Source organism: Scyliorhinus torazame, chromosome 12 (genome assembly GCF_047496885.1).
Source record: "Scyliorhinus torazame isolate Kashiwa2021f chromosome 12, sScyTor2.1, whole genome shotgun sequence".
In the NCBI taxonomy this organism is placed as follows: domain Eukaryota; kingdom Metazoa; phylum Chordata; class Chondrichthyes; order Carcharhiniformes; family Scyliorhinidae; genus Scyliorhinus; species Scyliorhinus torazame.
The window spans coordinates 175,111,208-175,132,472 of record NC_092718.1 but is presented as its reverse complement, the minus strand read 5'-3'; the positions used below and the strand labels follow the sequence as shown (position 1 = coordinate 175,132,472).

The window sequence follows — 21,265 nt, the reverse complement described above, 5'->3', positions numbered from 1 at the left end:
GCATTTTTATATAATCGCTAGCTTAAGAACAAAGAGGGAATAGTACCACTCATTCTGTTTATATTACAGTCACATCTCAAGCCAACGCAAAACTGATTTCTATTTAATCTTTTTCCAACAATTTCCAAAGTAGTGTTTGTAGTGTTTTAAGCTCAAAGTACCAAGGGGAATTGATCCGAGCTGACCTTGACATTCAATCTGACTGCTTTGGGCACTATTATTATTATACATTTGTTTACAAAGGTTTCTAAGGACCAATCATATTACCATCTTGTAATGCAAAAATGGTTATTCTCATGTATTCGCACTGTAATCATATCTGAGTTCCTATTTCAGTATGCAAACTGTTGGAATGAATCAGAACATCTTTTCTGTTTTTGTGTGTGCACAGGAGGCTCCTGACAGGTTGAAACAGAGTGACTTTGAGCGTGTGCTGAGGGAGTCTCAGAAAGAGGTGTTGCGGCTACAGAGACAGTTAGCTGTGGTGTCTCTGCGAGAACCTTCTCACCAGCAGAATCCAGGGACGGTGAGTAAAATGCTCATCCAGCACAGCCTCATTACAGCAACTCCCATCCTTAAAAATACAAGTGTGTAATCAACTTATCCCTTTGTCCTTAGCTTCAACTTGATCTCCTGTTACCTGTGTATGTGGTGGATGGACACGTAGGTCATTTGGCGGGAGTGAATTCACCTGTTCTTGGCTCAATCCTATTTTATTTTCTGACCTGGGAAATCCAACACTCACCTCTACTCCCCTCTCTGTCTTATGTAAATTTTCCTGCACTGTTTCACCCAAACACAATTGTTGATATGTGACCCAGGGACTGGGGCCAAATTTTTCCAGTCGTTCCCACCGGCGGAATGCGACCTCACCTCCCCACCCCTGCAGGTTCCCAGCAGCAAAGGGTGTGAGCGACGGCGTTGACAGCAGCAGGACTGGAAGATCCTGACGCTGGCCAATGACAGGGAGCCTCTGATGGGAAGGTATGGGGGTATCGAAAATCCCACCTACGTCCTGTAGCATCTGGATAAACTGAACCATGAATAAATGATTGCACATTGCCCCAGACAGCTTCAGTCGCCTTCACCCCAAAGACAGATAATTAGCAGAGTAGGGGGGACGTCAGAATATAAATCCAAGGCAGAGCAGAGAGACTCCGTTTGAGGAATTAAGAAATGTAGGTGAGTTGACAATTTACGCTGGAAGGACCAGGCCATATACAGTGCGGCTTTACCAAAAACAAAGTAAAGAAAGACTTGCGCTTTCCACGATCCAAGTACTTTATGGCCAGTAAAGTACTCTTTGCAATGTGGCCACTGTTATAATGTAGGAAATGCAGCAGCTAATTTGTGCTCACCAAGCTCCTACAAACAGCATTTTGATAATCCCAGTGATAACCTGTTTTTAGTGAGGGCTAAATATTGACCGGTACACCAGGGATAACTCTTTTGCTCTTCTTCAAAGTAGTGCCATGCATCTTTTATACCCACCCAAGCCAGGGAGCTGGGCCATGGTTTAATATTTCACCTGAAGACGGCACCTCCAACGGTGCAATGCTGTTTTGGTACTGCACTGGAGCGTCAGCCTTGATTTTTGTGCTCCAGTGCAAGAGTGTGACTTGAACCTTTTTGTGATTCTGAGGCAGGTGTGTCACCAACTGAGCCAAGGATGACAGGACAGATGAAAAGTTTGAATTGCAGTAACTGACCATTGACTCCAATTGAAAATCATTACACCGCATATGTCATTATAAAGCATACACTCAAACCCATGAATCATTGTTCTAAGCAAATAAGACTGTCTCCATTTGTATTTGCACCAAATTAATAAGGTGTGATCAGTCGGCTTACAGCAGTAACTCTTGACAGTTTCCAGAGTCCTAATGTTGGCACTGACACTGCAAATATGACGTTCTAAAGCTAGATTTTAATACTAGTTAGGGAGTTCTCATCTGAGCCCCCCTTACCTCCAGAATGTGGAGATAAAGTTCAGTACACACCAAGCCTTGGCCTAATCTTCCAGGGTGGCTAACTCTCCTGCTGTGAGCATCCAGTGAAAAATCATAGAGGCATGAAAACAACAAGTTTTTTCAACTTCTTTGAACAATTTTGTTTTAAAAATTCATGGCGACTTGGGCAGAAAGGCTTTTGACTGGGCAGGTTGGCTGGAGATGAGAGGCCATATATTGAATTCTCTAGGAATACATCTAACCAGAAATGGCAGCCCTATCTTCTGTGGGCCCGTGAATCAAAGGGATTAGACATCAGAGTGTTTAATAGTTCCTTATTTTCATTAATTCTTCAGAAGTATAAATGTACAACAAGTGTAAGTGATCTGAAATTATACGATTTGTAATCAAACTCTTGGGTATCTGAGTATTTCTTGGAATCTGTGTAGGAAGGATGCACAATGATGCAGGAGGAAATGCTGTGCTATGTGGTACGTGATGCAACCAGATGAGAGGTTGAACGGCTTCCCTCTTTGTCCACTCCTCGTTTGACTGAAACATGTTGCTTTGCTTAAAAAGGGTTACACTTGCCTATTCAGTGAGTTCTTTACACAATGTAACCATAAAAAAAACTATTAGACAAGCTTTCTTGAGTTTGACAAAGAAGCAGGTTAGTTTTATTATATTGAAATTGATCTAATTAAAATAATAAAATAAATAAAATACTTACATACACACACACACACACATTCTCTCTCTCTGTCTCTCTCCCTCTCTCTCTCTCTCTCCAAGTCCAGACACACAAATATACATATTACAGAGTAGGGGAGGATGGATTGGACAAATTAGAGTCTGTAAAAAAGAAAAGAAGTTCCCAGTTCGTAGCTTTGAGTCTCTCCTGACTGGAAGCAGAATTCAGTGTGCTCATTTTCATTGCCGAGATGAATTAAAGCTGTAGCTGTGCTTTCTAGTCTTCTAGTGACATTGATGTGTAATTGAGTTCTTTAAAATCTACTGAGAATGGAGAGAAAGTCAAATAAGTAGACAGGACCTAAGTGGGTTAGAGAGAGAGAGATCCATTGAATTGTTTATTCCAATTATAACTGGATTTCCTCATCTAGAGAGCCAACTTGAAAATTGGGGTATTTTTGTCCTATCTTTCTGTAATAGTCCGCATGTGGTGGGAATGATTATCTTCCCCATGGTCCTTGTGGAGTACGAGCTCCCCTGCTAGGGGTGGGCTATCTCTATTAAACTTTGTATAAAAGGTCGGCCAGTAAGGCACCGACCACAACTGAAACCCGGTATGGATCTACTGGGCAGTGTAAATATTGTGCCTTTGTTTGGGTGGTGAGATGCATTTGACACCGGAGTTGAAAACATAAAAAACAAACAAAGAACAAAGAAAAGTACAGCACAGGAACAGGCCCTTCGGCCCTCCAAGCCCGTGCCGACCATGCTGCCCGACTAAACTACAATCTTCTACACTTCCTGGGTCCGTATCCCTCTATTCCTATCCTATTCATGTATTTGTCAAGATGCCCCTTAAATGTCATTATCGTCCCTGCTTCCACCACCTCCTCCGGTAGCGGGTTCCAGGCACCCACTACCCTCTGTGTAAAAATCTTGCCTCGTACATCTACTCTAAACCTTGCCCCTCTCACTTTAAACCTATGCCCCCTAGTAAATGACCCCTCTAACCCGGGGAAAAGCCTCTGACTATCCACTCTGTCTATGCCCCTCATAATTTTGTGGAGCTCTATCAGGTCGCCCCTCAACCTCCTTCGTTCCAGTGAGAACAAACCGAGTTTATTCAACCGCTCCTCATAGTTAATGCCCTCCATATCCGGCAACATGCTGGTAAATCTCTTCTGCACCCTCTCTAAAGCCTCCACATCCTTCTGGTAGTGTGGCGACCAGAATTGAACACTATACTCCAAGTGTGGCCTAACTAAGGTTCTATACAGCTGCAACATGACTTGCCAATTCTTATACTCAATGCCCTGGCCAATGAAGGCAAGCATGCCGTATGCCTTCTTGCCTACCTTCTCCACCTGTGTTGCCCCTTTCAGTGACCTGTGGACCTGTACACCTAGACCTCTCTGACTTCCAATACTCTTGAGGGTTCTACCATTCACTATATATTCCCTACCTGCATTAGACCTTCCAAAATGCATTACCTCACATTTTCCGGATTAAACTCCATCTGCCATCTCTCCGCCCAAGTCTCCAAACAATTTAAATCCTGCTGTATCCTCTGACAGTCTTCATCGCTATCCGTAATTCCACCGACCTTTGTGTCGTCTGCAAACTTACGAATCAGACCAGTTACATTTTCCTCCAAATCATTTATATATACTACAAACAGCAAAGGTCCCAGCACTGATACCTGTGGAACACCACTGGTCACAGCCCTCCAATTAGAAAAGCATCCTTCCATTGCTACTCTCTGCCTTCTATGACCTAGCCAGTTCTGTATCCACCTTGCCAGCTCACCCCTGGTCCCATGTGACTTCACCTTTTGTACTAGTCTACCATGAAGGACCTTGTCAAAGGCCTTACTGAAGTCCATATAGACAACATCCACTGCCCTACCTGCATCAATCATCTTTGTGACCTCCTCGAAAAACTCTCTCAAGTTAGTGAGACACGACCTCCCCTTCACAAAACCATGCTGCCTCTCACTAATACGTCCATTTGCTTCCAAATGGGAGTAGATCCTGTCTCGAAGAATTCTCTCCAGTAATTTCCCTACCACTGAAGTAAGGCTCACCGGCCTGTAGTTCCCTGGATTATCCTTGCTACCCTTCTTAAACAGAAGAACAACATTGGCTATTCTCCAGTCCTCCGGGACATTACCTGAAGACAGTGAGGATCCAAAGATTTCTGTCAAGGCCTCAGCAATTTCCCCTCCAGCCTCCTTCAGTATTCTGTGGTAGATCCCATCAGGCCCTGGGGACTTATCTACCTTAATATTTTTTAAGACGCCCAACACCTCGTCTTTTTGGATCTCAATGTGACCCAGGCTATCTACACACCCTTCTCCAGACTCAACATCTACCAATTCCTTCTCTTTGGTGAATACTGATGCAAAGTATTCATTCAGTTCCCGCCTAATATTGTTATAATTAGCCTTCCCCCAATTTAGCACATTCATCCTAGGACCACTCTTATCCTTGTCCACCAGCACTTTAAAACTTACTGAATTGTGGTCACTTTTCCCGAAATGCTCCCCTGCTGAAACTTCTACCACCTGGCTGGGCTCATTCCCCAATACCAGGCCCAGTACCCCTTCCCTAGTTGGACTGTCTACATATTGTTTTAAGAAGCCCTCCTGGATGCTCCTTACAAACTCTGCCCCGTCTAAGCCCCTGGCACTAAGTGAGTCCCAGTCAATTTTGGGGAAGTTGAAGTCTCCCGTCACCACAACCCTGTTGTTTTTACTCTTTTCCAAAATCTGTCTACCTATCTGCTCCTCTATCTCCCGCTGGCTGTTGGGAGGCCTGTAGTAAACCCCCAACATTGTGACTGCACCCTTCTTATTCCTGATCTCTACCCATATAGTCTCACTGCCCTCTGAGGTGTCCTCCCGTAGTATAGCTGTGATATTCTCCCTAACCAGTAGCGCAACTCCGCCACCCCTTTTACATCCCCCTCTATCCCGCCTGAAAGATCTAAATCCTGGAATGTTTAGCTGCCAGTCCTGCCCTTCCCTCAACCAGGTCTCTGTAATGGCAACAACATCATAGTTCCAAGCACTAATCCAAGCTCTAAGTTCATCTGCCTTACCCGTAATACTTCTTGCATTAAAACATATGCACGTCAGGCCACCAGACACACTGTGTTCAGCAAATTCTCCCTGTCTGCTCTGCCTCAGAGCCCCACTGTCCCTATTCCCTAGTTCTCCCTCAATGCTCTCACCTTCTGACCTATTACTCCCGTGCCCACCCCCTTGCCATACTTGTTTAAACCCTCCCGTGTGACACTAGCAAACCTCGCGGCCAGGATATTTATGCCTCTCCAATTTAGATGCAACCCGTCCTTCTTATATAGGTCACACCTGCCCCGGAAGAGCTCCCAGTGGTCCAGATAACGGAAACCCTCCCTCCTACACCAGCTGTTTAGCCACGTGTTTAGCTGCTCTATCTTCCTATTTCTAGCCTCACTGGCACGTGGCACAGGGAGTAATCCCGAGGTTACAACCCTAGCGGTCCTGTCTTTTAACTTTCTGCCTAGCTCCCTGAACTCCTGCTGCAGGACCTCATGCCCCTTCCTGCCTATGTCGTTAGTACCAATATGTACAATGACCTCTGCCTGTTTGCCCTCCCCCTTCAGGATGCCCTCTACCTGTTCGGAGACATCCTGGACCCTGGCACCAGGGAGGCAACATACCATCCTGGAGTCTCTTTCACATCCACAGAAGCGTCTATCTGTGCCCCTGACTATAGAGTCCCCTATTATTATTGCTCTTCTGCGCTTTGACCCTCCCTTCTGAACATCAGAGCCAGCCGTGGTGCCACTGCTCTGGCTGCTGCTGTTTTCCCCTGATAGGCTATCCCCCCCGACAGTATCCAAAGGGGTATACCTGTTCGAGAGGGGGACAACCACAGGGGATTCCTGCACTGACTGCCTGCCCTTTCTGGTGGTCACCCATTTCTCTGCCTGCACCTTGGGTGTGACCACATTTATATAACTGCAATCTATGACGCTTTCCGCCACCTGCATGCTCCTAAGTGCATCCAATTGCTGCTCCAACCGAACCATGCGGTCTGTGAGGAGCTCCAGTTGGGTGCACTTTCTGCAGATGAAGCCATCCGGGATGCTGGAAGCCTCCCGGACCTGCCACATCTCACAGTCAGAGCACTGCACCCCTCTAACTGACATTGCGTCAATTAATTAGTAAATTAAAATTAAACGTTTTTAAAAAAAATTTTTTTTTTAAAGTTACTGTTAACTATCTGTTTCCTTGCACTAGATTTCTACTATAAATGTGAAAGCTAAATATAGGATGTGTAACTTCCACCAGGCCAACAAAATCATGCTGAACGAGTGCCGGACGGTCATATTGTTGACGTCCAGCAGAGTGCACACATTTGGGATGATCTGGAGTCTCGCATACCCGGTGGCACCGGATATGCAATTGTTCAACCAACTCGTGACACTTGTGGCTCAACACTTTAACCCGACCCCGTTAGTAATCGTTCAAAGATATCGTTTTAATATGGCAAAGAGGTCCCCTGGTGAGCCTGTCACCGAGTTTGTATCAGAGCTACGGAAGAAAGCCAAGTTTTCGGAGTATAGAAGTGCCTGATCCAATATTCTCCGCGATTGTCTGGTCTGTGGTATAAGCGATATGGAAACACAGATAGAATTTTGGGCTAAATCTCCCTGATCTTTCAGCAAGCACTGCAGATCCCCTTTGATCTTATAAAGCGAGGTGCGCACAGTTTGATGTGCACAGTTTGACATTGACTGACACGGCAGCCATTTATGGGGAAACAACTGAACATTGTGGGGTCCACCCTTGCTCCGGTAGTATATGGACACCAATCAATTCGCCTTCCCCTCACTGTTGTGCAACAAAGCGGCCCTGGCCTGTTGGGCTGTGACTGGTTACACCAGCTGCAGCTGGATTGACACTATATCCTCAAACTGGTTTCAAGCAATCTGTGTGCAGTACTGAGCAAGTTCCCCGAGGTTTTCCAAAATGGCTAGGATTTGGATTTGGATTTTTGATTTGGATTTGTTTATTGTCACGTGTACCGAGGTATAGTGAAAAGTATTTTTCTGCAACAGGGAAAAGTATTTTTCTGCGAGCAGCTCAAGCAGATGATTTAGTACATGAAAATAAAATAAAATAAAGAGAAAATACATAGTAGGGCAACACAAGGCACTAAATGTAAGTATATAGACACCGGCATCGGGTGAAATATACAGGAGTGTAGTATTCATCAGGTCAATCTATAAGAAGGTCCTTTTGGAGTCTGGTAACAGCGGGGAAGAAGCTGTTTTTCAATCTGTTCGTGCGTGTTCTCAGACTTTTGTATCTCCTGCCCGATGGAAGAAGTTGGAAGAGTGAGTAAGCCAGGTGGGAGGGGGTCTTTGTTGATGCTGCCCACGTTCCCAAGGCAGCGAGAGGTGTAAATAGAGTTAATAGATGGGAGGCAGGTTTGTGTGATGGACTGGGCTGTGTTCACTGCTCACTGAAGTTTCTTGCTGTCTTGGGCCGAGCAATTGCCATACCAGGCTGTAATGCAGCCAGATAGGATTTTTTCTGTGGTGCATTTGTAAAAATTGGTAAGAGTCAGTGTGGACGTGCCGAATTTCCTTAGTTTCCTGAGGGAGTTTAGGCGCTGTTGTGCTTTCTTGGTGGTAGCGTTGACGTGGGTGGACCAGGACAAATGTTTGGTGATGTGCGCACCTAGGAGTTTGAAGCTGCCAACCATCTCCATCTCGGCCCTGTTGATGTAGACAGGGGTGTGAACAGTACTTTGCTTCCTGAAGTCAATGGCCAACTCTTTAGTTTTGCTGACATTGAGGGATAGATTATTGTTGTTACACCATTCCTCTAGGCTCTCTATCTCCCTCCTGTATTCTGACTCATCGTTGTTCGAGATCCGACCCACAATGGTCATGTCATCAGCAACTTGTAGATGGAGTTGGAACCAAATTTTGCCACGCAGTCGTGTGTGTATAGGGAGTCTAGTAGGGGGCTAAGTACGCATCCTGCGGGGCCCCTGCATTGAGGACTATCGTGGAGGTGTTGTTGTTGTTTATTCTTACTGATTGTGGTCTGTGGGTCAGAAAATCGAGTATCCAGTTGCAGAGTGAGGAGCCAAGTCCTAGGTTTTGGAGCTTTGATATGAGCTTGACTGAGATTATGGTGTTGAAGGCAAGATGTACACAATAAACAGGAGTCTGATGTAGGAGTCCTTGTTGTTGAGATGCTCTAGGGATGAGTGTAGGGCCAGGGAGATGGTGTCTGCTGTGGACTGGTTGCGAAGGTATGCGAATTACAGTGGATCTAGGCGTACTGGGAGTATGGAATTGATGCGCTTCATGACCAACCTCTCAAAGCACTTCATTATGATTGATATCAGGGCCACCGGATGGTAGTCATTGAGGCAAGTTGCCTGGTTCTTCTATGGTGGTCTTCTTGAAGCAGGTGAAGAACTCGAAGCGGAGTAGAGACAGGTTAAAGATGTCTGTGAACACATCTGCCAGCTGGTCCGCGCAAACACTGAGTGCGCGACCAGGGATCCCGCCTGGACCCATCGCCTTTCGAGGGTTCACTTTCAGGAAGGTCGATCTGTCTGCGGAAGCTGTGATGGTGGGTATGGGTGTGTTTTGGGCTGCTGGGGCACTCGACTTCGGATTGATGGTTTCCTGCTCGAACCGAGCATAGAATGCATTGAATTCATCGGGGAGGGTGCCCTGCTACCAGAGATACTGCTCGACTTTGCTTTGTAGCCCGTTATGTTGTTTAGACCATGCCACACTAGTAACACTAGTCTGTGACTCTAGCTTGGTCTGATATTCTCTCTTGGCATCCCAGATTGCTTTGCGGAGGTTGGATCTGGGTAGCGAGCAGGAACTGCAGTAGCTTCGCGGAGCTTGGCCCAGCGAGGCTAGCAATGCTACTCAGCGTTAATTGGTCCACTTAAAGAGGCCTCACAGACTTCTCGCCACAAATGAAGGCTCGCCAGCCGGTTTGCAAGGACCGCGCTCGCTAGCCCCCCGCTAAGAAGGTCGAGCAGCACTTAAGCAGCACTTTCTCAGCCAACCCCAGCCAGCTCGCAACAATGGCACCCAGGAAACCGGCCCCAAGATTTGGGGATGCAAACCTGGGCAGACCCCTAGATGCGCTGGAGGTCAGGAGAGATGTCTTGTTCCCCCGAGGGTCTGGTAGGGTCAGCCACAGGGCAGCAATGCTGCCTGGGACGAGGTGGTGGCGGCTGCAAGTTTCGGGAGGGTGACCAGGAGGACAGGCCTCCAGTGCCGAAAAAAGGTCACCGACATACACCAGAAAGCACGAGTGAGGAGACACCAATGCCGCCCCCCCCCCAGAGACTTTCTGCCCCCACATGAGCATCCACCCCCATCCAACTCTCCATGCGACCCCCAACTCTCCCTTCAACCCACTCTCCCTTCAATTCCTCTCCAACCCTTCCTTCACATCCCTCCTCCCACCACTGAACCACGCATGTGGCTAATGATGCCCTCTCTGTGCCGCCTCAGGAAAAGCTCTCCCATAATCACCAGGAGAGGGCCCAGACTGGCTGACGAGTGCCAGACTTAAGAATCCTCCTATCCTTCAAGGAGCGGGCCTTGGAGGTAACCGGGGTGGCTGAGAACGGGCAGTCACCCATGCAGAGTTTGGCGGATGCCGGAGAGATGTGGAACCACTGGCTCCATCCGGAGGACCTGTCAAACCCAGCCCTCCCACTTACCACATGTCTATACTTCCGTAGTTCCTCCAGCCAACAGGGCCGGTCCATCCCAGGTGGCACACTCTCCAGACTCCCATGGGACTACCTCGGAGGGGAGGTCCGAGGAAGACACGATCGAGGCATCACGGCTGTCATCCCCATCCTCCACTAATGGAGATACACGCACCTCGGTGGGAAATGTGAGAGGTCAGACTTCTGGGGTGCAATCTGATGAGCACAACACAGCTGCTGATGTACATCAGGTGGAGGCAGGAACTCCCAGGCAAGACAGCAGTTGGAGGTCTGCTGGATTCCAGGAACCAGCTGGATCCCAACCTGATGCTGAGCCTATGGAAGAGGCAGCACCATTGGGTGAATACCCATTAAAAACCCTTGTGCACAACAAGTATGACTCCTCTGTCATTTTCTTATACAATGAGGGCCCACCTCCGAACCCTTGGGCCCATCTCTCCAGGCATCTCCCCCTCCTTTCCCGGGCACACCGCGTGCAGGTGATGGGCATGAGTGAGCATTCAGCAGACAGGCAGGGGTCAGACTATAGCATAGATTGTGGAGAACTGCCGCTCAGTTCTCTGCAGGTTATCATCACCCCCTGCCCTCGACAGTGACACCGCGGACAGTGCTAACACGGTCCCAGCACCCTGGAGTGATGTGACACATACCCTAGAAGGGTGGGAAATGGGGATGGGGGTTGGGTAAGCTAGTTATGACAGACCAGGCCACATCTTAGTCATAGTTGGTGTAGTTTTCCGCCCGGTCAAACAGGGCATCCATGACCTGCCGGATGCACCTGTGGGCTGTGGCCTGTGCGATGCCACACAGGTCTCCGCTTGAGCCCTGTAAGGATTCTGAAGCTTAAACATTCAGGGCTGCGGTGACCTTGATGGCCACCAGGAGTGGGTGTCCTCCTCCTCCATGAGGGGCCAAGTCTGCAAGGACATGGCAGAAATGCCACACCATCTCCTTGTTGAGGTGGAGCCTCCTGTGGTATGCACTGTCCTTCTTCTGTTTGAATGACCAGCGACGCCTGTACACCCTGGGTCGCCGCTGGATTCCCCCTTGGGGTCCCTCCATGGCCTAATGGGCGGCCGGGCCCCCGGGGTGCGGGGCGGGGTCCGGCACATGGTCCGCTGCCTCGAGCATCTGTTGACACTGCTGCTGCCGGAGTCTGGCCACCCGACCTCGTAGCAGCACCACTAGAGCTGGGTCCAAAATATCTGCCAAAGCGATCACTATCTGTAAGGCATTGGGAGTAGGTATTAGACTGAAGAGCGGCGGTGGCACCCACCACGGGATCCTCCATTTCCGCATTGATCTCACCAACCGCAACGCCCTGCCCATGCACTCCTGGGCGCAGCAGGCTCCCCTCACCGGCCTCGTGTCCCCCCAGAGCTGGGTGTTCGGATGTTGGCTGCTGCATATATGGTGTTGCCTCACGCAATGTTCAGGCATTGCAGTCTGATTGGGATGCTAGGCAATGACTCCCACATGCTACATAGCCCGCCCACCCAAGGGAATCCACTTGGGATGTGTGAAGTGCTCACTTAACCACGATTGCCAATTCCCTATTAACAATAGCCTTCAGCCACATGGCCAGAGGCCTCGGTGGTCGGTGGGGCTGATGGGCCGGGACAAGGGTTGCCCCCAGAACAGATACACATGATCCAGGGGTTGGCACGGTGGTGTCGCACGCGGTTGCGCCCCAAATGCCCCCAAACGCCTCCCTCCACAATCCCATGACCGCCCCTTCGGAGGATTCCCCACCCCCAGCAGAGGGGCCCCCAGCCGAGCACTGCGGTGGCAAGCCCAGCGCCCCCGGGCTGTTTGCCATGTGAGCAAAGGAGCCTACTCATCTCCTTGGAACCCACAGAAGCACTTCCGCCAGGTTCACGTTTTTAAAAAGCAGTACTAATTGGCGCCATGTGACTACTTGCTGGGGAGGCCGATGAATCACGGGAGGGCGTTGGATAAGGGGCGGCTCCCGTTAATTGTATGGAAATCGGGCTTAAGTGGCGATAATTGGTTTCTTGCCATGCTACGGTGAGATCTTGATTTCGCCTACGGGAGCAGGCCGTTTGCGTCGCAAACTGTTTGGTGCCTGCCGCGGTTCTCGTTGGGCCTTATTATTGGCGTCTTACGAATACTCATTCGAGCACAGCCCGGTGACCCACATTGTGCATGCTGATACATTGAGCTGCCTTCCCTGCATACTGAATCCGCAGGCCCCCTGTGTTGAACAAAATAGTCGTTGTCCTGAATTTCATGGACACCTTACTCATCACTGCAGCGTGTATCTGTGACTGGACACAGACTGACCCCGTCCTCGCCAAGGTGTGTTATCGGTGCTAAGCGATGGGCAGCATCGACAGCTGTCAGGAAAGTTGAAAGCTTTAGGTTCTCATACAGGACCATGCCACACACAGTAACTGGCAAGGCCCCTTCTGAGATGTTAATGGGTCGTATGCTTCGTACGCGACTGAGTTTGATTATCCCGGACATCGGCACGAAGGTGGGGCGTAACCAAAATTTGAAAGGGTGTTGCCTAGTTCAAAGTCGACCTCTTTGACACTTCGCACCTAACGACGCTGTGTTCATTCATAACTTCAATGACTGTGCTCGCTGGCTCCCTGGAATGGTTGTCCACCAAACAGGACCAGTCTCTTACCAGGTTCGGGTCAGGGGACAACTGATGAGACGGCACTTGGATCACATTCTCTCGCATTAATTGTTGCCTCGTGAAGTTCCTCGTAGGAAACCTGTCCTGCATCCTCCAGCACCATTGCAGAACCAGCCTGACATCACCAGCCTCTCATGACGCCAACATGCCCGATGTTGTACCTTCTGACTCTGATATGGAGATGCAAACCTCGGAGGTATCGGACGACGATCAGCCGCCTCCCACAGATCATCCGCCACGGCGTTCTTGCATATCTTTGCAGCCCTCAAAAAAGGTTTAGATGTCAACGGATAAGCTCTTCATAGTCCAAGTATTATGTTCTACGCTACCTTGAGCTGAATAAATGTCTACTGCTTAGTTACTCTGGTCTAACACTAACTCTTCATGACTCAGCATTGACTGGGGATTTTTAAATGAATGAGGTCTGTGAATCATGTATTTTTGGAAAATGTAAGAGAGCTCATTCATTGTGATGTAAGGAAAAATAGGTAGTTTTTTACAGCATTGTTAAGTGCCTGGATCGAGCTGCCCAAACAGCCAGCCTATCGAATATATTTGATGCCAATTGTAGTTGCAAATAGTTAGCGCTGTTTTACAAATTTAGGTGGCTGCCTTTGATGAGCATGAATGGTGTAAATGATGGTGACTATACAGGGCGCATGGTAGCACAGTGGTTAGCACTGTTGCTTCACAGCTCCAGGGTTCCAAGTTCGATTCCCGGCTTGGGTCACTCTCTGTGCAGAGTCTGCACGTTCTCTCCATATCTGCATGGGCTTCCTCCAGGTGCTCCGGTTTCCTCCCACAGTTCAAAGATGTGCAGGTTAGGTGGATTGGCCATTGCTAAATAGCCCCTTAGTGTCCAAAAAGGTTAGGTTGGGTTACGGGGATAGGGTGGAGGTGTGGCTTAAGTAAAGTGCTCTTTCCAAGGGCCTCCTTTAGCATTTTAACTACTTTGATTCTATGATATGTAGCACTGGTTACCACGAGCAACTCAAAACATTTCAGGTGTGGAGCGAATTAGCTTTCTGAAGGGAGTAGAGAAGCTATATAGTCTAGAAAGAAGGTAACTAAGGAAGGGTGCCCCACTGAGGAATAAATTAAAAGCTCAAATGAAATGAATTCTGAATATGACTTTGACACAAGTGTGATTGAATACTCTCCAGTTGCCTGGCTGAATGCAGATTTATGACCACTCAAGAAGCTTGAGGCCATCCAAGGCAAAGCAGTCCGTTTGATCTGCACTCCATCAACCACTTTAAACATTCACTCCCATTACTATCGGTACACATGGCAGCAGTGTACTGTTTACAAAATGCACAGTAGCAACTTAGAACCACAGCGTTCCTACAGTGCAGAAGGAGGCCATTCGGCCCATCAAGTCTGCACCGACCGTTTGAAAGAACATTCTACCTAGGCCCACTCGTCCACCCTATCCCTGTAACCCCATAATCCCACCTAATTGCACAACTTTGGATACTAAGTGGCAATTTAGCATATCCAATCCATCTAACCTGCACATGTTTGGATTGTGGGTGGAATCCGGAGCACTCAGAGGAAACCCACGCAGACATGGGGAGAAAGTGCAAACTTCACACAGCCACCCAAGGCTGGAATTCAACCCGGGTCCTTGGCACTGTGTGACAGCAGTGCTATCCACTGTGCCGCCCCAGACTTGTGAAAAGCTCCTTCAACAGTTGTCTTGGTGACCTTGATCATCCACAGGCACAGTGGAACACCACCACCTTCTTAAGGGCATTTAGGGATGGGGGCAATAAATGCTGGACATTTCAGCGAGGCCCGCATCCCTCAAATGAATGAAAAAAGCTGGCCCTTTATCAACTACCTAAATTCAACACTGCCTCCAAACGATTAGCCACAATCCGGCTACATTCACTTACGTACTGTTTCCATCCTCTGGTTTAAGTTTCTCCATGGGCTTGTCCCCGCTCTTTCTAACCTTTCTCAGTGCTACTATTCCTCACCTCCACTACATGAATTCTTTGGTCTTTGACTCTGAACTCCATCCCATCACTGGCAATCATGTTCCAGTACGAAGTTTTACAACACCAGGTTAAAGTCCAACAGGTTTGTTTCGATGTCACTAGCTTTCGGAGCGCTGCTCCTTCCTCAGGTGAATGAAGAGGTATGTTCCAGAAACACATATATAGACAAATTCAAAGATGCCAAACAATGCTTGGAATGCGACCATTAGCAGGTGATTAAATCTTTACAGATCCAGAGATGGGGTAACCCCAGGTTAAAGAGGTGTGAATTACATCAAGCCAGGACAGTTGGTACGATTTCGCAGGCCAGATGGTGGGGGATGAATGTAATGTGACATGAATCCCAGGTCCCGGTTGAGGCCGCACTCATGCGTGCGGAACTTGGCTATAAGTTTCTGCTCAGCGATTCTGCGTTGTTGCGCGTCCTGAAGGCCGCCTTGGAGAACGCTTACCCGGAGATCAGAGGCTGAATGCCCTTGACTGCTGAAGTGTTCTCCGACTGGAAGGGAACATTCCTGCCTGGTGATTGTTGCGCGATGTCCGTTCATTCGTTGTCGCAGCGTCTGCATGGTCTCGCCAATGTACCATGCTTCGGGACATCCAATCCAATCCAGTCATGTTCCAGTCATTCAGGCTCCATACTGATTTCCTCCCTATAACCATCCACCTCCCCACTCCCCTTTATTTCATTAAGGCCCTTCTTTCATACCTCCACAGTGAACAACCTTTTGGTCACCCTTCCTCATATTTTTTTCTTTGGCTCAACATCAATTTTTGTCTGATTACACAACCCCTTGAAGTGTCCTGGGACTTTTTTCTCTGATAAATGCACTTTATCAATGCAATTGTTTTTGAGGCATCTTTATGTTGTAACAAGTGTTCAACACTTCGATTTTTAAAAAAACTCTGGCGGAATCTGTTAGCAGAATGTCTGACTAGACTTAACCTGTGCAGGTTCCCCCCTCCCAATCAGCAAATGAAGGAGAGATTGCAGCAGAGCGGTTAGCAGTGATGATACCTGATAAGACAGTTATGTGGATTTAGACCCTACCATACCGTGCAGAAAAAGGAGGGGTAGGGCTGGATCAGTGCACCCAACACTGCTATAGTACAGCCATCACTTACTGATCTCGCATCTGTTATCCTGGTTTCAAATGTGATCGTGAATGTGATCCTCATTTCTTCCGGAGAGAGATAATATTGTTAATTTTCCTGAAGAATGATGAAATGGTGAAATGAGTGCCTCACTCTCCATTTGTGCCGGTGCGACTGTCCTATAAATCCTTCGTCTGTTGCTTGGCAGCAGGGTCTTTGCCTAGTTAGATACAGCACCACCAACATTGACTCTACATTCATACAGCGTGAATCACAAAGACAACGCAGGTAATTTTCAAGTGTTTCCCCCCTCACCCTGCCCCCCACTGGTATTTAAGTTACAAAAGGCCTTTCTTTGTTTGGTGGAAGGCAACTTGGATTTTGGTCTGTTTGACAAAGAGCTTGTTGATAATATTCCAGATTTCTGGCTTGTCGTCACTCTGTTATGGAGCTGGTTCTTTTTAATGTTTAATTTATTACCGATTCATTACAGACCTCAGCACATTGAGGAGCACACTGCAATACATTACTTGCTGTTGTACAACACTTAACGTTTATCGCTTCCCTAGTGAGTGCACATAAAGCAGCCTGTCTGTGCTGCACCCTAGCTGTAACACACCCTTTACATGGCTCCCAAGGGCAGTGTTATATAGAGATTTATTGTTTGTTGAATTAAATCTGCTCCTGGTTTTGTTTTATAATGTAGTTTTTACCTCTGGCAGTTGAGTATTGATAGGAATTGTGCCCTGAGTTTGCAGCTAAGTGTTTCTGCGACCTTGTAGCAACTAATGTGGTAATATTGTAGGCACAACCAGGAAAAGAGTCCAGGCCCCAATATGAAATAGCGGTGACAGAGAATGTGGCACTGGAAATCGACTTCCAACTGATTCACTTAAAATGCCATATTTTGAATAAATTAGTGAACAGGCATTTTCTGTAAAGATATCGGGTCTGTTTTATAATAAATAATTTTTGCCTTGGTCTTGATCAGCTATATTTGTGAGCAGTTGTCTCTGAGCCTATATCAGCTATTGTGGGGAGTGATTTGTATCTAGGATCTAGGGCCAGGGATCCACCGGAAGCTGTTATGCTGGAGTTTCAGAATTGGGTGTCCTCTAGGAGTGGGTCATATCTCTGATCTAGGATTGAAATGAAATGAAATGAAATGAAAATCGCTTATTGTCACAAGTAGGCTTCAAATGAAGTTACTGTGAAAACCCCCTAGTTGCCACATTCCGGCCCCTGTTTGGGGAGGCTGTTGCGGGAATCGAACCGTGCTGCTGGCCTGCCTTGGTCTGCTTTCAAAGCCAGCGATTTAGCCCTGTGCTAAACAGCCCCAGGATTGGGTGCATTGGGAGTGGTTCATGTCTGGGATCTGGAATTGGGAGTGTTTTTTGTCTGTGATCTAGGATTGGGTGCATTGTCAGTGGTTTGTGTCTGGGATTGGGTACATTGGGAGTAGTTTGTCTGGGATTGGGAGTGGCTTGTGTCTGTGATCTGGGATTGGTACATTGGGAGTGGTTTGTGTCTGGGATCTGGGATTGGTACATTGGGAGTGGGTTGTGTCTGTGACCTGGGATTGGGTGCAGTGCACTGGGAGTGGTTTGTATTTGGGATTGGGTGCAGTGCATTGGGAGTGGTTTAAGTCTGGGATTGGGAGTGATTTGTGTCTGATCTGGGATTGGGTGCATTGAGAGTGGTTTGTGGCTGTGATCTGGGATTGGGAGTGGTTTGTGTCTGTGTTCTAGGATTGGGTGCAGTGCATTGGGAGTGGTTTGTGTCTGTAATCCCGGATTGGGTGCATTGGGGGTGATTTGTGTCTGGGATCTGGGATTGGGTGCATTGGGGGTGATTTGTGTCTGGGATCTGGGATTGGGTGCAGTGCATTGGGAGTGGTTTGTGTCTGGGATTGGGTGCAGTGCATTGGGAGTAGTTTGTGTCTGGGATTGGGAGTGGTTTGTGTCTCTGATCTGGGATTGGGAGTGGTTTATGTCTGTATTCTCGGATTGCGTGCATTGTCAGTGGTTTGTGTCTGGGATTGGGTACATTGGGAGTAGTTTGTCTGGGATTGGGAGTGGCTTGTGTCTGTGATCTGGGATTGATACATTGGGAGTGGTTTGTGTCTGGGATGAGGAGTAGTTTATGTCTGTGATCTGGGATTGGGTACATTGGGACTGGTTTGTGTCTGTGACCTGGGATTGGGTGCAGTGCACTGGGAGTGGTTTGTATTTGGGATTGGGTGCAGTGCATTGGGAATGGTTTAAGTCTGGGATTGGGAGTGATTTGTGTCTGATCTGGGATTGGGTGCATTGGGGGTGATTTGTGTCTGGGATTGGATGCAGGACATTGGGAGTGGTTTGTGTCTGGGATTGGGAGTGGTTTGTGTCTGTGTTCTCGGATTGGGTGTGGTTTGCGTCTGTGTTTTAGGATTGGGAGTGGTTTGTGTCTATGATCTGGGATTGGGAGTGGTTTATGTCTGTGATCTGGGATTGGGTGCAGTGCATTGGGAGTGGTTTGTGTCTGGGATCTGGCATTGGGTGCATTGGGAGTGCTTTGTGTCTGGGATCTGGCATTGGGTGCAGTGCATGGGGAGTGGTTTGTGTCTGTGATCTGGGTTTGGGTGCAGTGCACTGGGAACGCTTTGTGTCTGGGATCTGGGATTGGGTGCATTGGGGGTGATTTGTGTCTGTTATCTGGGATTGGGTGCATTTGGGGTGATTTGTGTCTGGGATCTGGGATTGGGTGCAGTGCATTGGGAGTGGTTTGTGCCTGGGATCTGGGATTGGGTGCAGTGCACTGGGAGTGGTTTGTGTCTGTGATTGGGTGCATTGGGGGTGATTTGTGTCTGGGATCTGGGATTGGGTGCAGTGCACTGGGAGTGGTTTGTGTCTGTGATCTGTGATTGGGTGCATTGGGGGTGATTTGTGTCTGGGATCTGGAATTGGGCGCATTGGGAGTGGTTTACTTCTGTGATCTGGTCTGGAAGTGATTTGCGTCTGGGATTGGGAATTGTTCGTGGCTGTGATCAAGGATTGGGTGGTTTGGGAATGGTTCATGTCATAGAATCATAGAATTTACAGTGCAGAAGGAGGCCACTTGGCCCATCGAGTCTGCACTGGCCCTTGGAAAGAGCATCCCTACTTAAATCTGCACCACCACCCCCTCCCCATAACCCAGTAACCCACCTAACTTTTTGAACTCTATGGGGCAATTTAGCATAGCTAATCTACCTAACCTGCACATCTTTGGACTGTGGGAGGAAACCGGAGCACCCGGAGGAAACCCACGCAGACACTGGGACAGACAGTCACCCAAGGCCGGAATTGAACCCGTGACCCTGAATGCGAGGAAGCAGTATTAACCACTGTGCCACCATGCCACCCCTGTAATCTGGGATTGCGTGCATTGGGAGAGCTTTGCATCTGTGATCTAGGATAGGGTACATTGAGAGTGGTTTGCATCTGTGACCTGGGATTGGGAGTGGTTTGTGGCTGTGATCTGGGATTGGGTGCATTGTGAGTGGTTCGTATCTGTGATCTGGAATTGGGGGTGCCCACAGAGAGTGGTTCGTGTCTGAGATCAGGGTTGGTTTTCCACTGGGAGCAGTTTTCTCAGTCCAGCGAAAATTGGCAACTCATTTTAAAACTCATCAGGGAAGAGGTGAAATGAGAGCAGCGTAAATCCGTGGTTATTTTTTCTGATGACTGGTGTATAATTTGATAAATTCAATGTGTTTCTGTGCGTTATGGGGATTTTGGTAGTGTGCTCTGGAACTGCCTGAAAATAATCATTACATTTGTAGTTAAATCCAATGATGGGTTTGTGCCTCTGAACGGGGTAACTGACCTCTTACTCTATATCCCAGATCAGTTGCTGTTTTACTGGGAGTGCAGTAGCTGAGTCAGTGAATGAGCTCTGTGCAGTTCTATGCTCAGCTAAATTTCCAGATAGAGATTCACTATATAAAATTAATACCTGCATTAATATTTCATGAAGCAGGTGTTCTCTAAGTAAACAATGCTGGTACTTATTGCTGGGAAATGGGAAACAAGTTGCATCACCAGGTGCAGGCGAGTTAACCTTCAAGCATGTTTTCAGAGTAATTTAACTGGTTTGCTGCCTGTTCTTTTCTAAAGCTGATTTCAATTGTTAGAGATGAGAACCTTTTTGTAACATAAAATAACAATAGCTTAAACTTCATCGGGGAATTATGGAATGGTAAGTTGAACTTTCTCATTCCTCAATTCCCTGGGGCTAGCCAGCTGGGATACTCTGTTAATAGCTTCATTTATTGTTGGTGCCACTGTGCAGATGACACAAAATTGGAGGTTTAGTTAATACTGACGAAGACTCCAACAACATAGAAGAAAATATCAATCAGCTTGCAGAATGGGCATGTAATTGACAAATGAATTTCAGTACAGATAAGTGTAAAGTGTTGCGTATTGGAAGGAACAGGAGTAGTCTGCTCAACCCCTCAAGCCTACCCACCAATAAGACCATGGCTGATCTACCTCAGCTACACCTGCTCACACTACCCCATATCTCTTTATTCAAAGTAGCATCATCGATAAATAAAACCGTTAAGAATAAAACATTGGGGTTCATTTCGAGTGGAATAGGTTTGAAAGGCAGAGAAGTTATGTTAAATCTATATAGAACCTTGTGCATAGTTATAGCACAGATTACTATACTTAGTTCTGGTCACTATTGTAAAAATGATATAAAGACACTGGAGAAGGTGCAAAAATGATTTACCAAGAGCGATACTAGAGCTGAGAGGATGTACTCACCAAGAAAGGCTAAAGTCTCTAGAAAACAGGATAATGCGAGGTCCTTCAGTCTATGAAGGTGCCCCAATAAATTCAATTGGAAATTCAGGAGGAATTTCTTTACACGGGGGAACAATTAGAATGTTGAAATTGCCACTAGAAGGACCAGAAGAGCTGAATAGCAAAGAATTTCAGTGAACCACATGAGGGAAAAAGAAATAGGAGATTGTACCAATAGAATTAGATGAGGAACGGTAGATGAGGCTCATGTGGAGCATAGATTTTGACAATGACCAGTTGGTCAGAATGGTCTATTCGG

General features: G+C 47.6%; 1 protein-coding gene across 13 annotated transcripts in view; it reads left to right on the top strand.

The window, feature by feature from the left end:
• The window catches only part of LOC140386756 (RIMS-binding protein 2-like), a 467,093-nt gene that overhangs the window by 297,481 nt on the left and 148,347 nt on the right, over nucleotides 1–21,265 (top strand). For 12 of the 13 annotated variants that reach the window (XM_072469420.1, XM_072469419.1, XM_072469418.1 and 9 more), the window contains one exon: nucleotides 392–526. In XM_072469420.1, the coding sequence (XP_072325521.1) occupies nucleotides 392–526 (135 nt within the window). Of the gene's footprint in view, nucleotides 1–391; nucleotides 527–16,270; nucleotides 16,463–21,265 lie in introns of those variants that run through there. The other variant, XM_072469425.1, reaches the window with a different exon arrangement.